The 21,024-nt window shown below is 50.6% G+C and overlaps 1 protein-coding gene across 3 annotated transcripts in view; it reads left to right on the forward strand.

Annotated features, from left to right (window-relative positions):
* Positions 1-11,834, forward strand: part of PAX2 (paired box 2) — a 125,857-nt gene extending 114,023 nt beyond the window's left edge. For 2 of the 3 annotated variants that reach the window (XM_056849435.1, XM_056849436.1), the window contains exons 8-10: positions 3,882-3,983; positions 6,937-7,023; positions 11,639-11,834. In XM_056849435.1, the coding sequence (XP_056705413.1) occupies positions 3,882-3,983; positions 6,937-7,023; positions 11,639-11,715 (266 nt within the window). In that variant the 3' untranslated portion in view covers positions 11,716-11,834. The remainder of the gene's footprint in view (positions 1-3,881; positions 3,984-6,936; positions 7,024-11,638) is intronic. The other variant, XM_056849434.1, reaches the window with a different exon arrangement.
* Positions 11,835-21,024: the final 9,190 nt, after the last annotated feature.

Here is a 21,024-nt window from a genome sequence, read left to right on the forward strand (position 1 = left end):
TTAATCTGGAATTGAGATTGTTTTGACCACTGAAGAAGGCCATTTGGCCAAAACACGTTTGGTCAAAGTCTAATTTTGTGACTTTATGTCTATTTGTGTTGTAGGTTTACATAAGCATGTTGGTTTGGTAGGCCATTGCGAGGCCTTATGTATGTTTTTGATTTTAGACTGTAATAAATATATACACATTTTGTATTGACATAACCTTCATATTGTATAACTTTTGGTCTTGGATGTTGATTTTTTTTCTTAGCATGATCTTGACACATCTCAGAAGCCAAGCAGGGTCAGCCCTGGTTAGTACTTGGATGGGAGACCACGAAAGAGGTCCAGGGTCGCTAAGCAGAGGCAAGCAATGGCAAACCACCTCTGAACGTCCTGTGCCTTGAAAACCCTAGAGGGTCGCCAGGATGGCCCTTTCCACCCCCAGATAAGATACACAGCTGGTTAGATCTGCCTGATCCTGATTTGCCTGCTCTGAAACTATGTGCTGCTCCTCACCCCCACCCCAATCTCTTACTGCCCCCTTCCTCTCTCTTCCTTCCTCCTCGTAAGACTCAGTGTCAAATAGCTTTCCTTGCCAGGCCTGAAAAATGCCAGAGGAAGAAAGAGGCTGGGATGGGTTGATCTTTCCAGAGACCCTGACAAGGAAGATCAGCCTTAACTAGGCTCCAAATTCTGAGGACAAATAACTCGCCGGTCTCTTAACCCTCCGGGGCTTTGCCTGGCCCTGCCGTTCCCATCGCCGGGGCTTTAGGCAGCCTTTCAGGAGGAAATCCTCTCGCTGGCGGCTGGGCGGAGAGGAAATCCAGGTCCTGGATTGAATTGGCCTAATGCTTCAGCAGCTTAAGCAGCCCGTTCTGCCAGAGATTATAGTTTCACTTACACAGAGCGCCTGAAAAATGCTGCGGGATAGAAGGGATTAGGGGCAGGGGGGTGGGGGGAATGCAATGCTTTAAAAGAGAAAGAAAGCGAGGCAGGAACAGGGGGTGCCCCCGTGCCTGGGGGCTGGGATAGCCTCTGTGCACAGGGCAAGCCCTTCTCCCGGCCCACCCAGGGGGCTCCTGACCCTCCGTCTGGTTCTGGCCTCCCGCGGACGGTGGCCAACCTCCCGGTGGGGCCAGCAGTTCTCCTGGAATTAAGGCCAGTCTTCGGATGACAGAGATCAGTCGCTCTGGAGAAAATGGCGGCTTCGGTGGGTGGACTGCGTGGGATCCCTTCCCTGCTGAATTCACCCCGTTCCCCAATTTCTGCCTTCCCCAGGCACTGCCCCCAAATCTCCAGGAAATTCCCAACTTGGAGTTGGCAACCCGACCTCCCAGTAGTGTTGCCATCCCCAGGTTGGGAATTACCTGGAGGCTTAATCTCAATGCCCCTTACATAAATACATAAAGCGGCCCTTTACCACTCAAACTAAGAGTAAAAGGCCCCTCGCAAGACGGCACTTCCAGTTGTAAACCAGAAATGCCATGCGCGCGTATCGGCGCACGCGTGCACGTTTGCCCGCAGACTTTCAGGTGGTCGACGGACAGAGGGGTGAATTGCCAGGGGTTTGCCCACCACCACCGGGCACCTGGCAACCCTAGTTGGCAGCTCTGGGTAAGGAAATACCTGGAGATTTTGGGGATGAAGCCTGAAGAGGGTGGGGTTTGGAGAGAGGAGGGGCTTCAGTGGGGTATAAGGCCCACCTTCCAAAGCACATTATGTACATTTTTGCAATTGTTTCTCACTTTAGCTATTTTTAACATAACGTAACTCTATAACACATTTTAAACGGTGTAGCAATGAGACACTGCATATGATATGAGGTGTAGTAGAACACGGGCAGGATAAATGCTGCTGCAGCCGTCTTGCTTGTGGGCTTCCTGGAGGCCCCTGGTTGGCCCCTGTGTGAACAGACGGCTGGACTTGATGGGCCTCCTTGGTCTGATCCAGCAGGGCCTTTTCTGGTGTTCTTATGTTCACTGCATATGCAGTCGATTTTAGTGATGTACATATACTTCAAAGCTTTATTTTTGACTATGGTCTGAGAGTGTATGACCAGCCCAAGGTCACCCAGAAAAGCTTCCATGGCAGAGTGTAGATTTGAACCTGGGTCTCTAGTTCGACACTCTAGTTCGACACTCTCACCACTAAGCCATGCCGGCTTTCTGACTCCTGGGGGTATGCAGACGTAGCACAGATATATGACTAATCCCCCCCCCCCCAACCAATAAGAGAAAATTCTGTGGCAAGGAATCTCAGCCTCTGTGATCAGGGTGAATTGTCAAAGTCAAGTCTATATATTTATTTAGAAAATGTATATGCCGCCTCTCCAAAGACCTGCTTGAAACAAGCCCCAGAGTAAAAACGTAGACAACAAAATCATAGAACGACCACCACTAAATCATCAGTATTAAAACAAGCCATAAAAATATCTTTGAGCCGCTGGAAATGAAATTCATAAAACAGTCATCAGGGTAGAAGTGGACCATAAAAATATCTTTAACGGTAGACGGAACGCTTCAATTAAAGGTCTGGGTAAAGAGAAACAGGCCATTTCTCTATACACGAATCCTGTCCTATATAAGGGGCACTGAGATTAAGCCCTCTACAGCCTTACTGGGCCAACTTACTGGGAAACAAATTCCATTGAACTAAATTAGACTTATTTCTGAGTAAAACACACACATCATCCTGCTTTTCCATTTGGAAGTTTGTGGAGCAAAGTTGGGCATGGGCAACTCTTCTCTTGAAGGAGATACAGATGTTGATCCAGATGTGTTCAGGAGTGGACCTCCTCCATCTTGAGAGCCAGTCTAGGGTAGTGGCTAGCTTGGGACTCAGGCCAGTCACTCTCACTCAGTCTATCCTACCTCACAGGGTTGTTGTGAGGAAGGGGGAGTTCCTCGTAGGAATGGCGAGATACAAATGTGATTGCTCACCAGTGCCATTATTAACCTGACCAAAATACTCCGCAACATTTCTATAGTTCCTACCAATCTCGAAGCTCTTAATATCTCTGCCCCCGGATGTGGTGATGGCTGCCAACTTGGAAGGCTTGAAGAGGCGAGTGGACATGTTCACTGAGGAGCTATCCGTGGCTTCTAGTCAAAAGGGATACTAGTCATGATGCATCCCTATTCTCTCCAGTCTCAGAGGAGCAGGCCTATTACATTAGGTGCCGTGGAACACAGGCAGGAGAATGCTGCTGCTGCCATCTTGTTTGTGGGTTGTTCATGGCTACTAGTCAAAATGGCTACTAGTCATGATGCATCCCTATTCTCTCCAGGATCAGAGGAGCAGGCCCGTTATCTTAGGTGCTTTGAGACACAGGCAGGATAAATGCTGCTGCTGCAGTCGTCTTGCTTGTGGTCTTTCTAGAGGCCCCTGGTTGGCCCCTCTGTGAACAGACTGCTGGACTTGATGGGCCTGGGTCTGATCCAGCAAGGCTTTTCTGATGTTCTTATGTAATATGTAATCTTGCCACAACCCTGTAAGGTGGTAGTGGGAAGTGCCTTCAAGTCGCAGCCGACTTGTGGCGACCCTGTGGGGTTTTCAAGGCGAGGGACGTTCGGAAACGGTTTGCCATTGCCTGCCTCTGGACTTCTTCCTCGGTGGTCTCCCATCCAAATACTAACAGGGCTGACCCTGCTTAGCTTCTGGGGTCTAACGAGATCAGGCTCGCCTGGGCCACCCAGGTGAGGGGCCTGTCCAGTAGGTGAGTAGTATTGTCCTGACACAGGAGCAGGGCCTGGAGAAGAGAGCCGTGTGAGTTGGCAAATGCCTCCTCGGGAATTCACGACTGTTCAGACGGGAGGCCTCCCTCCTGGCTGGCCATCTTCCTCCTCCTCCTCTGCACCTCCCCCTCAACGAGCTCTCCCTCCTTTCTTCCTTGCTAGGTCGCGACATGGCCAGCACAACCTTGCCTGGCTACCCACCCCACGTCCCACCAACTGGACAGGGCAGCTACCCAACCTCCACTTTGGCCGGAATGGTGCCTGGTAAGTCCCTCCTTGCTTGACGCACTCACAAGGGCTTCTTCTTCTTGGGATCAGGACAGAAGCCAGGCGTGCCCGAGGGCGGTCCTGGCGCTGCCGAGGCCCTTGGGCGTACCGGCCTGCCTCCCTAGGCAGTGCATCCCTTGCCACCTGACGTGGCTCCCTGCCCCTTCCTCTGACACACCATAGCAGAGAACGCGCACTTCTCAGTTGTGCACAAGCAGGCTTTGGACGGCTGGCATTCCTTTCAGACCTCAGCCGGTGGACATGCGGTGGCTCATTCAGCCAGGGCCGCTTCCCACAAGGCCTGTGTCCTTCAGAGGAGTGCCTTCTATAAAGCAAAACTGACCTGTGGGCATTCTTAGTTTATTGCAAGCCAGGCGTGACTGGGCAGAGACATGTTATGGGGGTGAGAAATAGGGTTGCCAACCTCCAGGTACTAGCTGGAGATCCCCCGCTATTACAACTGATCTCCAGCTGATAGATATCAGTTCACCAGGAGAAAAGGGCCGCTTTGGCAATTGGACTCTATGGCATTGAAGTCCCTCCCCTCCCCAAACCCGGCCCTCCTCAGGCTTTGCCCCAAAAATCTTCAGGTATTTCCCAACCCGGAGCTGGCAACCCTAATGAGAAAGCATCTTGCAGGAACGTAATTGTGAGTCGGACGTTGAACTGTCAGAAACTGTCAGAAACATGCTGAAGAACTATCATCTTTAACTTGGAGTCCATTTTGCTTCAAGTTATGCAAGTTAAACCCCTCGGATTGGCGGCAGCTAACTAGGCTTTAAAAAAATGAGAAAGCAGGAAATGGAAACTGCCCCTGTGGCCATTCTTTCAGAGCCCGGGTTGTCTTTAATGACGAGGTTCTTACAATGCACAGGAAGTGCTTTTTCCATCCTCCCAGCTGGGGTGTAGAAGTGGCAGAGATGTGTGGGGAAAGCCCCTCCTGGGAAACCAGTGTGCGTGTGCTAGGAGAGTCCACACCCCGATTCACCAATTCCCATCTCTGGCTTTTATGCCTGTGATTCATCCTGACTCTTATTGGCTGTGCTAGAAACAGTCAAGTCTCTTGTTTTAAAACTGGGTTGAGTTGGTGGGTCAGGGGCTCTTCATTTTGCTATTCATCAAAAAGCACTCCTGTAATGTCTGGGCCAGCACGCTCCAAAGCTACGGTTGCCAGCTCTGGGTTGGGAAACACCTGGAGATTTTGGGGGTGGGGTTTGGGGAAGGGAGGGACTTCAGTAGGGTAGAATGCCATAGAGTCCACCTTCCAAGGCTTCCAATTTCCAATGGACCTCTGTCACCTGGAGATCTGTTGTAATCCCAGGAGATCTCCAGCTAGCGCCCGGAGGTTGGCAACCCTAGCCAGGGCCCTTGTTATGCTTCCCCTGGCCGGCCTTTCTTTCCACCCTGGCACCCTCTTCTCTTTGGGAATTTCTTTGGCACGTCCTGTGCTTTGGCAGGAAAACTCTTAAGGCCAGACAAGAACAGGTCACCAAGAAAAGAGGTGGCAGCTGCAAGGGGGAGCCGTTAAAGAGAATCCAGTACTGATGAGGAAATTACATGTGTTTCATTAGCGATGGGGGAAGGAGATAGCTCAGTTCCTCTTGGTCACAGTTGAGCTCAAAAGCTCATTATCTGGCGGCACGTTTCCTTTCACTCCTCGTCAATAAGCACCGTCTCCCGCCCACCGCGTCTCCCTCCCCGGATCCCCTCGGCTGCTCAGGAGAGAGGAAGAGAGAGGGGATCTTTCTCCTCTACTTAACCTGCAGTTCAGGATCATTGTAAACAGTTTAGGGTGACAGTACTTGAGGGAGAGGAGGGGTTTGGGCGGACCGTCACAGGTAGGCCGCAGGAGGGAGGGCCGGTCTGGACCAGACCCCTCTCTTGCTTTCCTGTGAGGGGGGCGCCGGTGGGCAACCTGGAGGTAGGCTTCGGTCCATGGTCCTGACTCCACCCCATGGCTAGCCTTCCTTCACTCTTAGGGGGGCTCTGCTGCAGTCCCCAGCCATGGGGCAACCCCGACATGGGGGAGGAGCACCGAAGCGGGGTCAAGCAGCAGCACATCTGGGGGCTGAAGTCAGGAGCGGACCGAGAGGCCAATGTGGCCTCACCTCTCCCCAACGGGAGGGGGAAAGGAGCAAAGAGCAGGGCAGCTCCCAGTGGCTCCCACCCACCTCATCCAAGGGGAGGATGCCAACCTCCAGGTGGTGGGTGGAGATCGCCCGCTATTCCAACTGATCTCCAGGTGACAGAGATCTCCAGCCATCACCTGACCACTTTGGAAGGTGAACTCTATGGCATTAGACCCCCCATTGAAGCCCCTCCTCTCTTCAAACCCCATCCTCCTCAGGCTCCACCTCCACAATCTCCAGGTAATTCCCAACCTGGAGCTGGCAACACTACCCATAAAGGATATCACAAGTATCATGGCGCGCGCGCGCGCACACACACACAGTGACATTTATAAGGCCCAGATTGCATTACCCAGAGAGGTGAAGATTAAGTCAAATTTTGCAACCACTGGTTAGGGTTTCCAGCTCCAGGTTGGAGATTTTGGGGGTGGAGCTTGAGGACGGCATGGTTTAGGGAGGGGAGGGACTTCAGTGCCATAGAGTCCGCCCTCCAAAGCAGCCATTTTCTCCAGGTTAACTGATTTCTGTCGCCTGGAGATCAGATGTAATAGTGGGAGATCTCCAGCCACCACCTGGAGGTTGGCAACCCTGCCAATGGTAACAGGAGAGTCCAGGGAGGGCAAAGAAAGGTGCCTGTTGGCCCCAGGCATCCGTGGCATAAGTGAATGTGCCGGAGAAATAAAGATGCAAGCGAGATCTCCTATTTCTGCCAAGACCCCCCACACACACCTTCCTTTGCCGTCAACTGCAGAGTTTTGCTCCTCTTTCTTCCCTCGGTTCATGATGTGTTTTATGAATGACGCCCCCTTTGCTCTTTCCAGGGAGCGAATTCTCAGGAAATCCTTATAGCCACCCTCAGTACACAACCTACAACGAGGCCTGGAGGTTCAGCAACCCGGCGTTACTAAGTGAGTATCCGCCCCGCGACCTGCTGCGCCCCCCCCCCACCTCCATCTCTCGATCTCTCCCTGCTGTTTGTCTCTTAGTTCCCTTTTCCTTGCTTGTTTCGAGCTCGCTGCAGAGTGGGGAGGAGGGGCTTCCCCCCCCCCACAAATGTCCTCAAGGGTAGGGTTGCGAGGTCCCTCTCCGCTACAGGTGGGAGTTTTTTGGGGGTGGAGCCTGAGGAGGGTGGGGTTTAGGGAGGGGAGGGACTTCAATGCCAGAGTCCAATTGCCAAAGCGAATATTTTCTCCAGGGGAAGAGATGTCTATCAGCTGGAGATCAGTTGAAATAGCAGGAGATCTCCAGCTACTCCCTGGAAGTTGGCAACCCTACCTCACAGGCCCCATAACCCCTTCCCCCTCGGCTATCGAAGGAGGATATTTTGGCATATCCCTGTCCAGGGGTCATTAAGAAAGGTAGTGTGAAGTTATCTTCTCTGGGTCTGCAGCAATCATCCCACTGACTTATTTCTTAGAATCATAGAGTTGGAAGGGACCCACCAGGGTTATCTAGACCAGCCCCCTGCACAATGCAGGAAATTCACAACTACCTCCCCTCCCATACCCCCAGTGACCCCTTTTCCGTGCCCAGGAGGTGGCAAAAAAAACCCCTCCAGGATCCCTGGCCAATCTAGCCTGGAGGAAAATTGCTTCCTGACCCCAAAGTGACAGTCGGCATTTCCCTGAGCATGCAAGAAAGGGCCATGAGAGCCAAACACTGACTGATCCCTTCCTGCCCTCCCTTTCATGATCTGCCTAAGGTCATAGAATTAGCATTGCTGACAGATGGCCATTTAGTCTTCTTAAAATCCTCCAGGGAAGGAGAGCCTGTTCCACTGAGGGACTGCTCTAACTGTCAGAAAGTTCTTCTTAATGTTTAGCTAAAACTCTTTTGTTTTCGTTTCAAACTGTTGGTTCTGGTCCAACCTTCTTGGAGGATGTTTTGGCACACCCCTCTCTTGGGGTCATTCAGAGAGCTAGTCTGAAGTTATCTTCTCTGGGTCTGCAGCAATCATCCCAGTGTCTTGTTTCTTCTTGAAGTGCATAGTTTGAGTTTGACCCAGAGCTATTGTTTCCTTTGTGCCGCCACATTCTTAGGCCGGGGACACAAAAAAGGGTGCTTTTACACATATTGAATAATGCACTTTCCATGCACTTTAATGATGGCTTGCAAGTGGATTTAGCCATCTCGCCCAGTAAAATCCAGCTGCAAAGTGCACTGAAAGTAGATTGAAAGTGCATTATTTAGCATGTGTGAAAACAGTCAAATACATTTTTCCTGGAAGCCCCGACCAGCTACATCTGGCCTAGACGATCTGGAGAGTGACCTGATGGGAAATCGGTTCAGGGTAATGCTGCCTCCAGATCAGTCCCCGCATCGGCAAGGGCATGTACCATCTGGAGAGGACCTAGAACACGCGCACACCCCCGACTTATGTGCACACAAGCGCGCACACAGCGCAGCAAGTCCCAGTTTTTAGCGGCTGCTCAGGTCAGCCTAGCCCAGATTCCTGAGTTGCCATGAATGGAGCCTTTGAAAACCTGGCACTCTCAACAAAGAAGGGGTCTGTCAGGAGGACTTGGGGTGGGGGAGAGGAGCCACTCCCAGGGCATTCCTCTCTAAGCGGATGGGCAGGGACTGATTATATGGAAAACAAACCCACCATCATCGCTACCTGTGTATTTGCTGAGCGTTAGTATTTTAGTGATATTTTATTCCAGCATTGTTAGTATCTCAGCACTGATGACAAACAGTGACATTTAAAGACACCCCCCGCCCCCCCAGTTTGCATAAGGCCAAGCTTTAGCTGTGGCCAGGAACAGATAATATCGTTCCAGCAAGGTTGTATGGACAGGCATTGTGGCCCATGGTGTGCCCGCCTGTGCCCCGATTGTCCTGGGTAAACAAACCTTCCAAGTTTTTGTCTGGCTTTGAAACCCCACATAACTGTTTGCTCAGGAGGAAACAACGAAGCGACAGAAATGTGAGTGTGAGCTTGTGAGGAAGCGATTCCTGTGCCCTATAATATGCAGTTCTCTTAACCACTAGGGTCCCTCCCCAGTTGAGATGTTTCTCCTTTTATAAAAAGCACCACACACATACTCACAAGATGCAAAGAACAGTGCATATGATGAAATATTGCTGGCCGGCCGGTTGCTATTCTAAGAAGTCCAATGCAATTTCAGGCCCAGCAACTGAATTTGAATCCAGATGAGGTGACGTTAAAGCGGTTGCAGCCGCAGGAAGTTTCTGTTGCCCGAAACTTGACATTCCAGATTTAGGAATTGACCAGATGTGACTGCAAGAGACCCAGTTACGAGAACGGTAGTTTAGGAAGTTTGTAGGGGGCCACGCCGGTGAGAATTCAGTCCTGGCCCGTGGTCGGTGGAAACAAGAAGGCGCCGTGAGTTTGGTTTGCTTTGAGTGCTTTCACACATGCCAAACAACGCACTTTCAATCCACAGTTCACTTTGAAGCTGGATTTTACTGGGTGAAATGGTAAAATCCACTTGCAAACAATCATTAAAGTAGATTGAAAGTGCAATATTCAGCATGTGTGAAAGGGTCATTTAGCTGAAGATCGAGCTCCTGCAGAGGAATGACAGATGAAGAAATACTTAGAGTGCAAACCTAAGCACAGTTACATCCTTGAAGTCAAGGGGCTTAGAAAGGTCTAACTCTGCTTAGGGTTGCACTGGGAGGCTAGTAAAAGGAAGGTGACTTACGTCAAAAACGTTTAAGGGGGACGACTAGGGTTGCCAACCTCCAGGTGGAGGTTAGAGATCTCCTGGGATTACAACAGATCTCCAGGTGACAGAGATCAGTTCCCCTGGAGAAGATGGCTGCTTTGGAAGGTGGACTCTATGGCATTATACCCCATTGAAGCTGCTCCCCTCCCCAATCCCTCCCCTCCTCAGTCTCCACCCCCAAAATCTCCAGGTATGTCCCACCCTGGGCCTGGCAACCCTAGGGACCTCCTAACTTATTGCAGTCATGAAGAAGAGAGCTTATGGATATATATTTTCCTGGATGGTTGGGGACGGGGCTGATCTATTGGGCTGCTGTAGGCTGCATGATCCTCCATGGCGGGAAAGGCTGCCTGTCTTTGCAGAGAAGGTGCAGTCAGAAGTCAGATCAGCTGAGCCGGGCCACCCTTCCAAGTCTGTGATCCTCATGCCCGAGCCAAGAGATCATGGAGCCGCCATTATGTAGGCAGAGAACCCTAGAGGGGCTTGTCACACCCATGTGGCCACTGCGACACCCTCCTCGCCCCCCAACTACTTGCATTGAACTGCAAACCCCTCCCCGCTCTGCTGCCGCTTAACCTGACGTGAGGCAGATTGCAGACAAGGGGCCTCCCATCCTCCGGGGGTCTTTTCCCTCCATTCCATCTCTTGTCTGCCTGTGATTAGTCCCTCGGTCATGAAAACACATCAGACAGTGAAAGGCATTAAGCGGTTGTTTTCCCACAAAAACCGATTGTGTAAACAAGCTGGAAAGGGTGGAGATTTCCCCCCCTGCCTTCCACAGGGATATTTCTCTAGCGAGCTGTATTGTTTCTCCTTTTATTGGTACTGCTATGATCGGATGCCCTTTCGCTCTCTGGTCCCAGCCTCACAAGCCTGAACATCCTGCCAGTTCCTTTCCACAAAACTCTTGACCCGGAGCCCCCCCCCCTTTGCCCCATCCTGCAAAGGGAGACCTCCAGCGCTTCCGCAGTCCCCAAAACAGCGTGGGGAACACTGACCTTGGTGCCAGGCATCTTGAACACATGAAGCTGCCTTCTACTGAATCAGACCCCCCTTGGTCCATCAAAGTCAGTATCATCTACTCAGACCGGCAGCAGCTCTCCAGGGTCTCAGGCAGGGGTCTTTCACATCACCTACTTGCCCGGTCCCTTTAACTGGAGATGCTGGGGATTGAACCTGGACCTTCTGCATGCCAAGCAGATGCTCTACCACTGAGCCATGACCCGTCTCCATGGCTTTCCAGGGTCTCAGGCAGAGGTCTTTCACATCACCCACTTGCCCGGTCCCTTTAACTGGAGATGTCCTCTCAGTTCCGTATATTAGCCATTAACGCAGAGGTCCCCAGCATGGTCCCCGTGGGCCTGCCAATATGTCTTCTCCCACCCACTTCCTTCTTTCCCCAAAACATGTTTTCCCCAAAGCAAAGAGCTGTTCCTTGGTTCCCTCCATCTCTATGGAGCCAGAGGTGCTCCAGAAGAGGCCAAAGTCCACCCACCCGTACAAAACCAGACATTTCTATCACAGGAAGAGGCTTGGCTGGGACCCCGGCAGTATCTGGCGACTGGGCCTATGGGCCGCCATTTGGTGGGGGCACACGCTCGATATTTTCAACATTCCCAAAGTGCCCACAGGCTGAACAAGGTTGGGGACCCCTGCATCAATGAACCCCCATCCCCAGATGTCTGCCTTTAGTTCTTTTAATATCCCTTTAATTTTCTTTTAATTTCTCTCTCTCTCTCTCTCTCTGTCTCTCTCGCTTCGCTTTCTTTCTTATTTTATTTTACTGTGCGTCCTTTCAATCAGTCCATTCTTCTCCTGTGTTAACTTTCAGGTTCCCCTTATTATTATAGTGCCACATCCCGGGGCGCCGCACCTCCCACTGCTGCCGCTGCCTATGACCGCCACTAGTTACCACGGAAACCACATGAAACTGCAGGGGGACAGCCTAGGCCTCCACATTGTACCTGTCTGATGGACGTTCCTCCGCCGCCGGGAAGGACGAAGAGAACCTCTCCATTGCCCTCACCCGCCCCGCCCTGCCCCGCCCCGCCCCGCCCTCCTCTTTAAGACTCCAGAACAAGCCGGGGTGTTGTACATTTGCTACCACCAGATTGAGAAGCTGGTGTCCTTTGCAACCCGAGCAAGCTACTTCACTGGACGACGGCAAAAGCAGGCCCCGTGGCCGGTGACCCCGCTGTTCCTCCGGCCACCGCAGACTGACTGACCAACACGAATCTTCCCTGGGCTCTTTAGCCTCCAGTTCCTTCCACAAGAGGCGTCCCCACCTTCTCTGTGAGGGGAATTGGAGCCATACAGCCCGCGCCGTCTTCTTTTGGGAGTGGTACAGACAGGGCTGGCAAAAGGCGAATGCTACTCCCCGTTCACGGTTCCCTCCAGAGATTACGTTCTGTGGCAAAAAAAACCACCTGAAAATGATAAAGAGCCCTGTTTCCGGAAGCCAGAGAGGGAACTGTTTGGTTCAGTCTGGCCAAGGGCGGGGGGGAGATCTCTTCCCTTTTGCGTGTGGCCCACAAGGGTTTCTTTGTATGGTCCGTTCCTTTAGGTTGGTTGAATTAGTTTCACCTGAAGACTGACTGCGCCCGCCATGATATAATCTTGCAGACTGGAGATGGGCAGCATCTCACCAACATGCACCCACACGTAGACCCACAGTCACACGGTCAAGTCAGACAGCAGGACGGAGTGACGTCGACCAGCCAAACCACAGGCAAAACGGAGAACTATATAAATATATATATATAAATATAACTTTTTAATGCTTTGTCCTAAAGCTCTGTAAAAAAGAAGAGAGAGAAAGAGAGAGAGAGAGAGATTGAATCCCCAGTTTTCTAAAAGGCCCTGCAAAAATATGCTGAAATATCACCCTGAACCCGAATGGCAGACATGTTCTTCTGAAGAATCATGGTCCCCTTTCTCTCCTGGATTTCATTCCTTTTCTATTGTGCACTAGGAGGTCCGTGTGGGGTGAGGCGGAGCGCAAGTGCCATTCCGTGGGGAGCTGTCCACACAAGATGCAATTAAGGAGCAGAAGAAAGATTAAAATAGCCCCTTTCCACCCTCCCCACCCCCACCCCCTCCCATGTGCCGGATTTCTGGGCTCAGGCCTCAACCGTTGAAGGGTAACGGCAGCTGAGGCGGACGCCAGAACCCAAGGACCCCCCCCCCATTGTTCCTTGGCTCCCAGCCTTCGGTCATCCCTGCTACAAAGGTTATCATGGAGGGCCTGGACGGGGGTGGGGCTTGAGGGGCCTCTTCTCTCAATGGATCTGTGATATTCTGGCGTAGGTGGCCCCCTCCTTGAAACATGCACTTTCCTTTGTGTTTGAACCCACCTTATGTTTCTGACTGACTCTTATGGCAATCAGCTTACTGGGCTCCCAGTTCTAGGGGCTGCTCACGTCCTAGATTTCTGCATATGTATAAAAGCAGAGCAGAACGTAGATTACTTGACAGTTTCACTTAGTTGGGTTGGGTTTTTTAAAAGAGCACATTTCTCGGGAGGTGGAACCCCCGGCGTTGCTCGGTCCCCTCTTCACGGCATCCATGAGTCCTGCAACCCGCTGATTTCCTGTTGCCACCCCACTCTGACCCACGGTCACCTTGTGAAAATAGGCTCCATTCCGCAAACTGTCAAGCTCCCAGGTCGAAAATAAACCGGCAGGTGGGGTAAGCTGATGCCGAACAGGCCCATCTGCATCAACTGTGTTGCTTTACTTACATCATTGTTGTGCATGCCGAATTTTGCGGGGAGTGTGCGTGTGTGTGTGTGTGTGTGTGTGTGTGCAGAATTGAGGGATTCCAATTGTGGGAGGTATTGCCAAAGGTGCTAGTTCTGCTCCCATCCATCCATCCATCCAGTGTCATGCTGGATTGGGAGTGGGGAAAACACTGCAGGGAATGGACTTTTGCTAGGTCAGCAGTTCTCCATTCTTGAAGAGGCACTGTATCCTTGCAGCCTCTTCCCTGGGCATGCATTGCCTGAGCCAAGAGGCTGTAGGAACCCGCTCCCAAAAGAAAGGACAGAAAGTCACGCCTGTGCTGCATATGCCACATATGCCCCCAAGTCGAAAATCATTGTCTAAATCAGCTCTTGGGTCCCTTTCCGGGCACACACAGTAATATTGGGCCACCGGAAATGGGTTCACTGCCACCTCTAACCTCCTGATACCAAATTCAGCTTTATGTGGCTACTTCTGACTGCTGCTTCTCTTTGAGGTTTGCTTATTTTAAAAGAAGCCCCGCTCCAGTGGCCCCTCGCCTGCAGACAGGACTCTGTTTAAACGGAGAACTGCTTGTCCGCTGACTTCCCTTGAATGTGAGCCCTCCAGTTGACTGGGAAGCAGAACCGCTGGTTGGGACAGTTTCAGGCGCCCCCCCCCCCCCCGCCTATGAAGGCCCAGGACAGGGATCTCCCCCAGCCCCAACCCTCCCCCAGACCGGAGGGTGTAGAAGAAGACTGACAGGTCTCGTTTGCAATCCTCCCTTTGGGGGGAAGCATACATAAGGAAAGGAATAACCGGGCCTTTCTTATGCATTGCTGGCTTCACTCCCCAGCCTGATTTGGTCTGGCAGGCTTCTCGAGAGAGTGCACACTTCTGCCCGAGAAGTCCTGCCAGGCGAGGGAATCCACTGCTGCTCCATGGCCGTTCCCTCCGCCTCCTCTCAAGAGCCACACGCGAATGTTTGCATTACATTTGCCAAAGGTTTTCTTGTGTCGGCTGGTCGGAGTTGGGGTTGCACAGTGTAAAGCAGTATTATAGTGAAGTTGAGTAACTGATACGAGGGGGAACTCACGTGACGATCTTCGGCAACCATCAATGATCCTATCGATTCCATTGGACTGGACTTTGCAGGAAATACGGAAATCCTATCAATTATTTAATATTTTGTTATTTGCGGGGGGATGGCCGCTTTGTAGGAAGATACTGTGTGTACTGTGAAGGCAAATTCCTCTTGTATATAAGCCCATTTTCCATCATCATGGTAGTGATTAAAAAAAAGAACCACAGGCTCACCTCGTCATGTAGATAAGGAACGTGGCTGTCTGTACTGTTCAAATCTCATTGTGTCCCACTGGAAACAATGCTCTGCGTTCAATAAAGCACAGCGCAAACTCAGAACCTGTGGGAACAGCCAGGCCCAGCGAGGCCTTTTCCCTGCGCAACCTTTTCCGGCAGCCTCAGAAGTGGCTTTGCCCTTTTGTTTTTACTTCTGTTGTTTTCTTTAAAAAAAAAAAACCTACAAAAAAATTAAAATACAGGGAAAGAAAAATGCAAAAAAAAATTGGAAGGAAAAATCTCTATGCAAAAGGGGAAGAAAATGAAAAAGGTGTCTTTTGCACCTGTGCCCACCGAGTCTGTCTCCCTCCTCCTAGGCTGCCATGACGTCTTCCTCCGTTGCCGTCCCTTTGCCTTCCCTCCCCTTCCACGCTGGGTTGTCCGACAGCCGACAGAAATGGGTGGATTTAAGGCTCCGAGGTTCTTCTCCTGACTTTCTTTGGGCATGCCTCTCCAATTTGTGCTTTCTGTTTTTCCCCAGCTGTATAATGGGAATAAAAAGGCACCCGCACGCAGTGGGGGTGTTGTGATTCTTCACTTGCTAGCATCGGCTGAGTATTTGGAGGTCTTTGGGGAAGAACCCTGGGGAGAGACGGGGTTATCAGGATAATGGCAGACTCAGCCCCTCTGTTTCCCTCTTTTCGGTTCCTGTATCATTTTGTCCTCTTTCTCCTCCTTTCTCCCCTTCTTCCTCATTTCCTCCCACAGTCCACTGTGTCGCTCTAATTCTCAGTTTCAAACAAATGGAAAGTCTATTTGACTACCCCGTCATTTTCATGTTGGGAAAAGGATACCACCTGCTCCGGCCCTCCACAAGGAACAGGAAAAGCATGGTGTGGTGGTCAAGAGCGGTGGTTTGGAGCAGTGGACTCGGATCTGGAGAACCGGATCCGATTCCACCACTCCTCCACATGAGCAGCAGAGGCTAATCTGGTGAACCAAGTTAGTTTCCCCACTCCTCCACATGCAGCCAGCTGGGTGACCTTGGGATAGTCACAGTTCTCTTAGAGCTCTCTCAGCCCCACCTACCTCACAAGGTATCTGTTGTGGGGAAGGGAAGGTGATTGTAAGCCAGTTTGATTCTTCCTTAAGTGACAGAGGAAGTCGGCATATAAAAACCAACTCTTCTTCCTCATCGTCACAGGGTACAACTGCCATCCATCACCGAAGTGGCTTGGAACAATGGGAGGGGGGAGAGGAGAAAGAAGTTCTCTGTTACAACAGGGCACCTTTTTTTGAGCTGTAAATGTTCTTTCAAAGAATCTTGTCTGCAGTGGTGATCGGCCCGTGCATGTGGGGCTATTGCATGCTTTCCCACCCTTCGATAGTGACGGTGAACATACAGAGGTAATCACATGCGGATGTGAAGATATTAAACAAGCAGCCCAAAAAAACCCAACAACATGGCACATGCTATCTCCTCTTGAGTCCTTTTTTTAAAAAAAGGGTTATTTTCTCTGTATGGAACTGTCTAAACCTCATAATAACCATCCTTATAGGGTGACGAGAGAGGAAAAACACAAATGTGATTTTGTGGGAACTTGGGAGCGGCTTGGCTTGGCCTTCTCCATGTGGCCAGCACACATCCCCATCCTGAAGAGGGGTCAACTCTTGACAGGAAGGCGCATCCCAATCCCAGGGGGTCGTTGGGGGAAAAGGAGAAAGATGAAAGGGAGGAGAAGCTGGGCCACCTCTGCAGGGACCCTCTCCCTCCTTGGCCCCTTTGAGTTGTTGTGGCCTCCCCCCCCCCTTGGCTATTTGTCATTTCTTTGAGCTTCTTTTTCAGATAAGAATTTTTAAAAAAAACAAAAAACAAAAACCCTTCTCTTTCATTATGAGAGCCTATGAACACATGAAGCTGCCTTATACTGAATCAGACCCTGGGTTCCATCAAAGTCAGAATTGTTTGCTCAGACCGGCAGCGGCTCTCCAGGGTCTCAGGCAGACAGAGGTCTTTCCCATCACCTACTTGCCTCTAGTAGTCCCTTTAGCTGGAGATGTCGGGGATTGAACCTGGGACCTTCTGCATGCCAAGCAGGTTCTACAACTGAGCCAGGGCTCAGTGACAGACAATTTTCAAAGAGGCTACTAAATCTCTGGGAAGGTGTGTGTGTGTGCATATATACATATCTGCACAAGATAAAAAACGGAAGTCAGAATAATCACTAATTAGATCAGTCCTTAAAATATTACCAGATCCGTTCATTTTTGTCTACACTAGACCGTGGTTTAGTGGTTAAGGTGTCGGAGAAGGACCTGGGAAGCCCATGTTCGAATCCCCACTCACGCCATGGATGCTTGCTGGGTGAACTTGGGCCCGTCACACGCTCTCACCCTCGACCTTGGCAAGCTTTTGAATGGGAGACCTCCCAAGGAAGTCCAGGGTTGTTATGGAGAGAGGGAGGCCAGGGCAAAACCCCCGATGGGTTCTTGCCTTGAAAAGCCTGTGGGGGCACCGGCTGTGACTTGGCAGCAAAAGGGGAAAAAATATTGCAGAAATATCCTCGGGAATAAATGGACCTGGCCAGGTACAGGATTTCTAAGTTTTGGGATCATGACAGAATAGGTCCTGCTTCTTCTCCCCACCCCATCACTCCAAAACTCACTTTTATAATGGTAGGCTGCTTCACTTATTGTAATGAACGCTTGTAAACTTAGGCCTTTTATGCCCGGGTTGTTCCTGTCTCAGGGGCACACACACACACACACACACACACACACACACGGCTACTTCGGGGCTTCATTTTATTTATGTACGTATTTTCCAACATTCAGAAGTTGCCTCGTTCTCCCTTTATGTTTTCAGGAGGGAGGGACTCACACGTGGTTCAGAAGCTCTGCATTTTCGCTAGGGATGCATAATTCATCACAAGGTACTCCTGGAATTTCTTCAGGGCAAAAAGCCCCCGTGCACAGCGTTTTGAGGATTCGAGTGCAAATACTGTGCAGTTAGAGAGCAGCAGATCCAGCAGAAACAGACTGTGCATAAAAGGCCATTGAAAGCCTTGAGATTTGTCCACAAGCCTGTGCAATTGTGTGTGTGGGGGGGGGGATGTGCTCTTGAAAAGCTCCAGACACACACCCCGCTTTGAGACTTGCCAGTGCTCCTGGATCAGTGGAAGAAGAGAAGTGCATCTATACATTACCAGTATCCACATAAATCTACCATCAAGCTTCCCGGCTTTCTCATATTAAAACTAGAGAGAACCCCTTATCCATGGGGGACCCCAATTGGCAGCTCCAAGGAAGTCTCATCCAGGGGTCCCCAACCTTTTGAGCCTGTGGGCACCTTTGGAATTTTGACACAAGGTGGGGGGCACAACCACAAAATGGCTGCCACAGGAGGCGGAGCCAGACACAAAATGTCAGGGAATGACGTCGTGCGTAGCTCTAAGGGTAACTTCAACATTTCAGGCAGAAGCTCTGCTTAACGGGATGCCTTTTAAGATTAGCATACTGTTTAGAAATATTTCCTTGCGTACACACAGCATCACTCTGCACGAATGAAAGTGAGATCCTTGTGCTGGGGTGGCAGCTGCTGCCAAACCACCTTTTTAAAAATCTGCACAGCCAATCAGATCTCCAATCAGATCTCCAAGGGCCAATCAGAAGCCCTGCTGGGCAAAAATAAAAAAAACCACCTGGCCACATCCACTTTCCAGAAACACTTGGCAGGCACTAGGAAAGGCACTAGTGGTGCATATGGGTGCCACGTTGGGGACCCTGGCCTAGTCCCTATTACCACCCTCTTTGAATGGCTAATAAATTTGCAGATGATACTAAATTGGGAGGGGTAGCAAATTCGGTAGAAGACAGAGCCAAGATAAAGGATGATCTTGACAGGCTGCAGAATTGGACTAAAACCAATAAAATGCATTTCAACAGAGATAAATGTAAAGTTCTGTATTTAGGTAGGAAAAATCAAATGCACAATTATAGGATGGGGGAGATTGTCTGAGCAGTAGTGTGTGCTAAAATGATCTTAGGGTCTTAGTAGACCAAACACTGAACATGAGTCAGCAGTGTAATGCAGTAGCTAAAAAGGTAAATGCAGTCTTGGGCTGCATCAACAGAATGGTATCAATTTACTCTGCTCTGGTTAGATCTCAACTAGAGTATTATGTTCAGTTTTGGGCACCACAATTTAAGAAAGATGTAGACAAGCTGGAACGTGTCCAGAGGAGGGCAACAAAGATGGTGAGGGGTCTGGAGACCAAGTCCTATGAGGAAAGGTTGAAGGAGCTGGGTATGTTTAGCCTGAAGAGGAGAAGACTGAGAGGGGATATGAGAACTATCTTCAAGTACCTGAAGGGCTGTCATAGAGAGGATTGTGCCGAGTTGTTTTCTGTTGCCCCAGGAGGTCGGACGAGAACCAACGGGTTGAAATTAAATCAAAAGAGTTTCCATCTAGACATTAGGAAGAATTTTCTAACAGTCAGAGGGGTTCCTCAGTGGAACAGGCTTCCTTGGGCGGTGGTGAGCTCTCCTTCCCTGGAGGTTTTTAAGCAGAGGCTAGATGGCCATCTGTCAGCAATGCTGATTCTATGAACTTAGGCAGTTCATGAGAGGGAGGGCATCTTGGCCATCTTCTGGTCACTGGGGGTGTGGGGGGGAGGTAGTTGTGAATGTCCTGCATTGTGCAGGGGGTTGGACTAGATGACCCTGGTGGTCCCTTCCAATTCTATGATTCTATAAAGGGAACTGGATCTTTTCTATGAAGGCCAACTATTTCCCCCAGTCGGTTTAACAGGAGCTGGTGGTCTCTGCCATACAAAACGTTGCCACAAGTTCCAATTAAATCGACTGTATCACCTCAGCAATTCTGCAGAGAAAAGCTGTTCAGGAGGGCAACCAACGTTGTGCTGAATCCAAAGGCCTTGTGCATCATTCAGGCTTGCCAGGATCTGAGGACACACACATGCACATGATTTAGAATCATACAGTTGGAACGGACCTCCAGGGTAATCTAGTCCAACCCCTTGCAAATGCAGGAAATTCACAACTAACTCCCCACACACACCCCTGGTGACCCCTACTCCATGCCCAGAAGATGGGGGGAAAACCCTCCAGGATCCCTGGCCAATCTGGCCTGGAGGAAAATTCCTTCTTGACCCCAAAGTGGCAATGGGCATTTCCCTGGGTATATAAGAAGGGGCCACGAGAGCCAAGCACTGACGCAAACCTTCCTGTCCTCCCTCTCGTGAACTGCCTAAGGTCACAGGATCAGCATTGCGGACAGATGGCCAGAGATTTGTCCGTTCTCTTTATAAAAGGCCACTTGAGACTGGCTGATAGACAAATTAACAAATTATCAGCTGGCTTCTTGAACCCCCCACCCCTCCCCCAAGTGCCACAGTCTTGGCTGTTCTTCGCAGGCCGCTTCGGGAGCCGTGGCTAAAAAGCAGGATAAACAACCGAGTCAAATGACCCAACAGCCCGAGACGGACAGGAGGCTGGGGGGGGACGGGGGGGGGCTCGTGGCGCTGGACATGCCAATCCCGGCATTCTGCTATCATCAGAAAATGTAACCAGGTGGCCCTGATCCAAGCGAGCAGCTCAAGACAATTCGGGTGACTCCTCAGACCCTGGCTCTGTCCCAGCAGGGCCAGCTAATGCACGCGACTGGATCAGAAAGCACAATGTGAACCTGCTCCAGCAGGGCTTTTCTTCGGTTCTTGTACTCTTATGTCTTTAGAATCAGTGCTTGGCAAGCTGACATGTAAATTCACTGTCAGGAATCAAGGTTCATCCTAAATTGTTTCCAGACAACTGCACTTCCAAGATACCGTTTTCTAGAATGTGTAAGAAATCACTGGATTTTGAAGGGGAACATCAGAACATAAGAAAGGCCCTGCTGGATCAGACCCAGGCCCATCAAGTCCAACAGTCTGTTCACACAGTGGGGTGGGGGCAGAGAGATGATTTTCTCAACAGTGGGCTGTGCATGTATAAAGCCCAAGTGCACTGTGGGAGGAATTCTGTTTCTCTGCAGTGGAGGAGGAGGAGGAGGTAGAAGAAGAAGAAGAGTTGGTTTTTATACGCCGACTTTCTCTACCTTTTTTTAAGGAGAATCAAACCAGCTTACAATCTCCTTCCCTTCCCCTCCCCACAACAGACACCCTGTGAGGTAGGTGGGGCT

This window comes from Euleptes europaea, chromosome 5 (genome assembly GCF_029931775.1).
Source record: "Euleptes europaea isolate rEulEur1 chromosome 5, rEulEur1.hap1, whole genome shotgun sequence".
In the NCBI taxonomy this organism is placed as follows: domain Eukaryota; kingdom Metazoa; phylum Chordata; class Lepidosauria; order Squamata; family Sphaerodactylidae; genus Euleptes; species Euleptes europaea.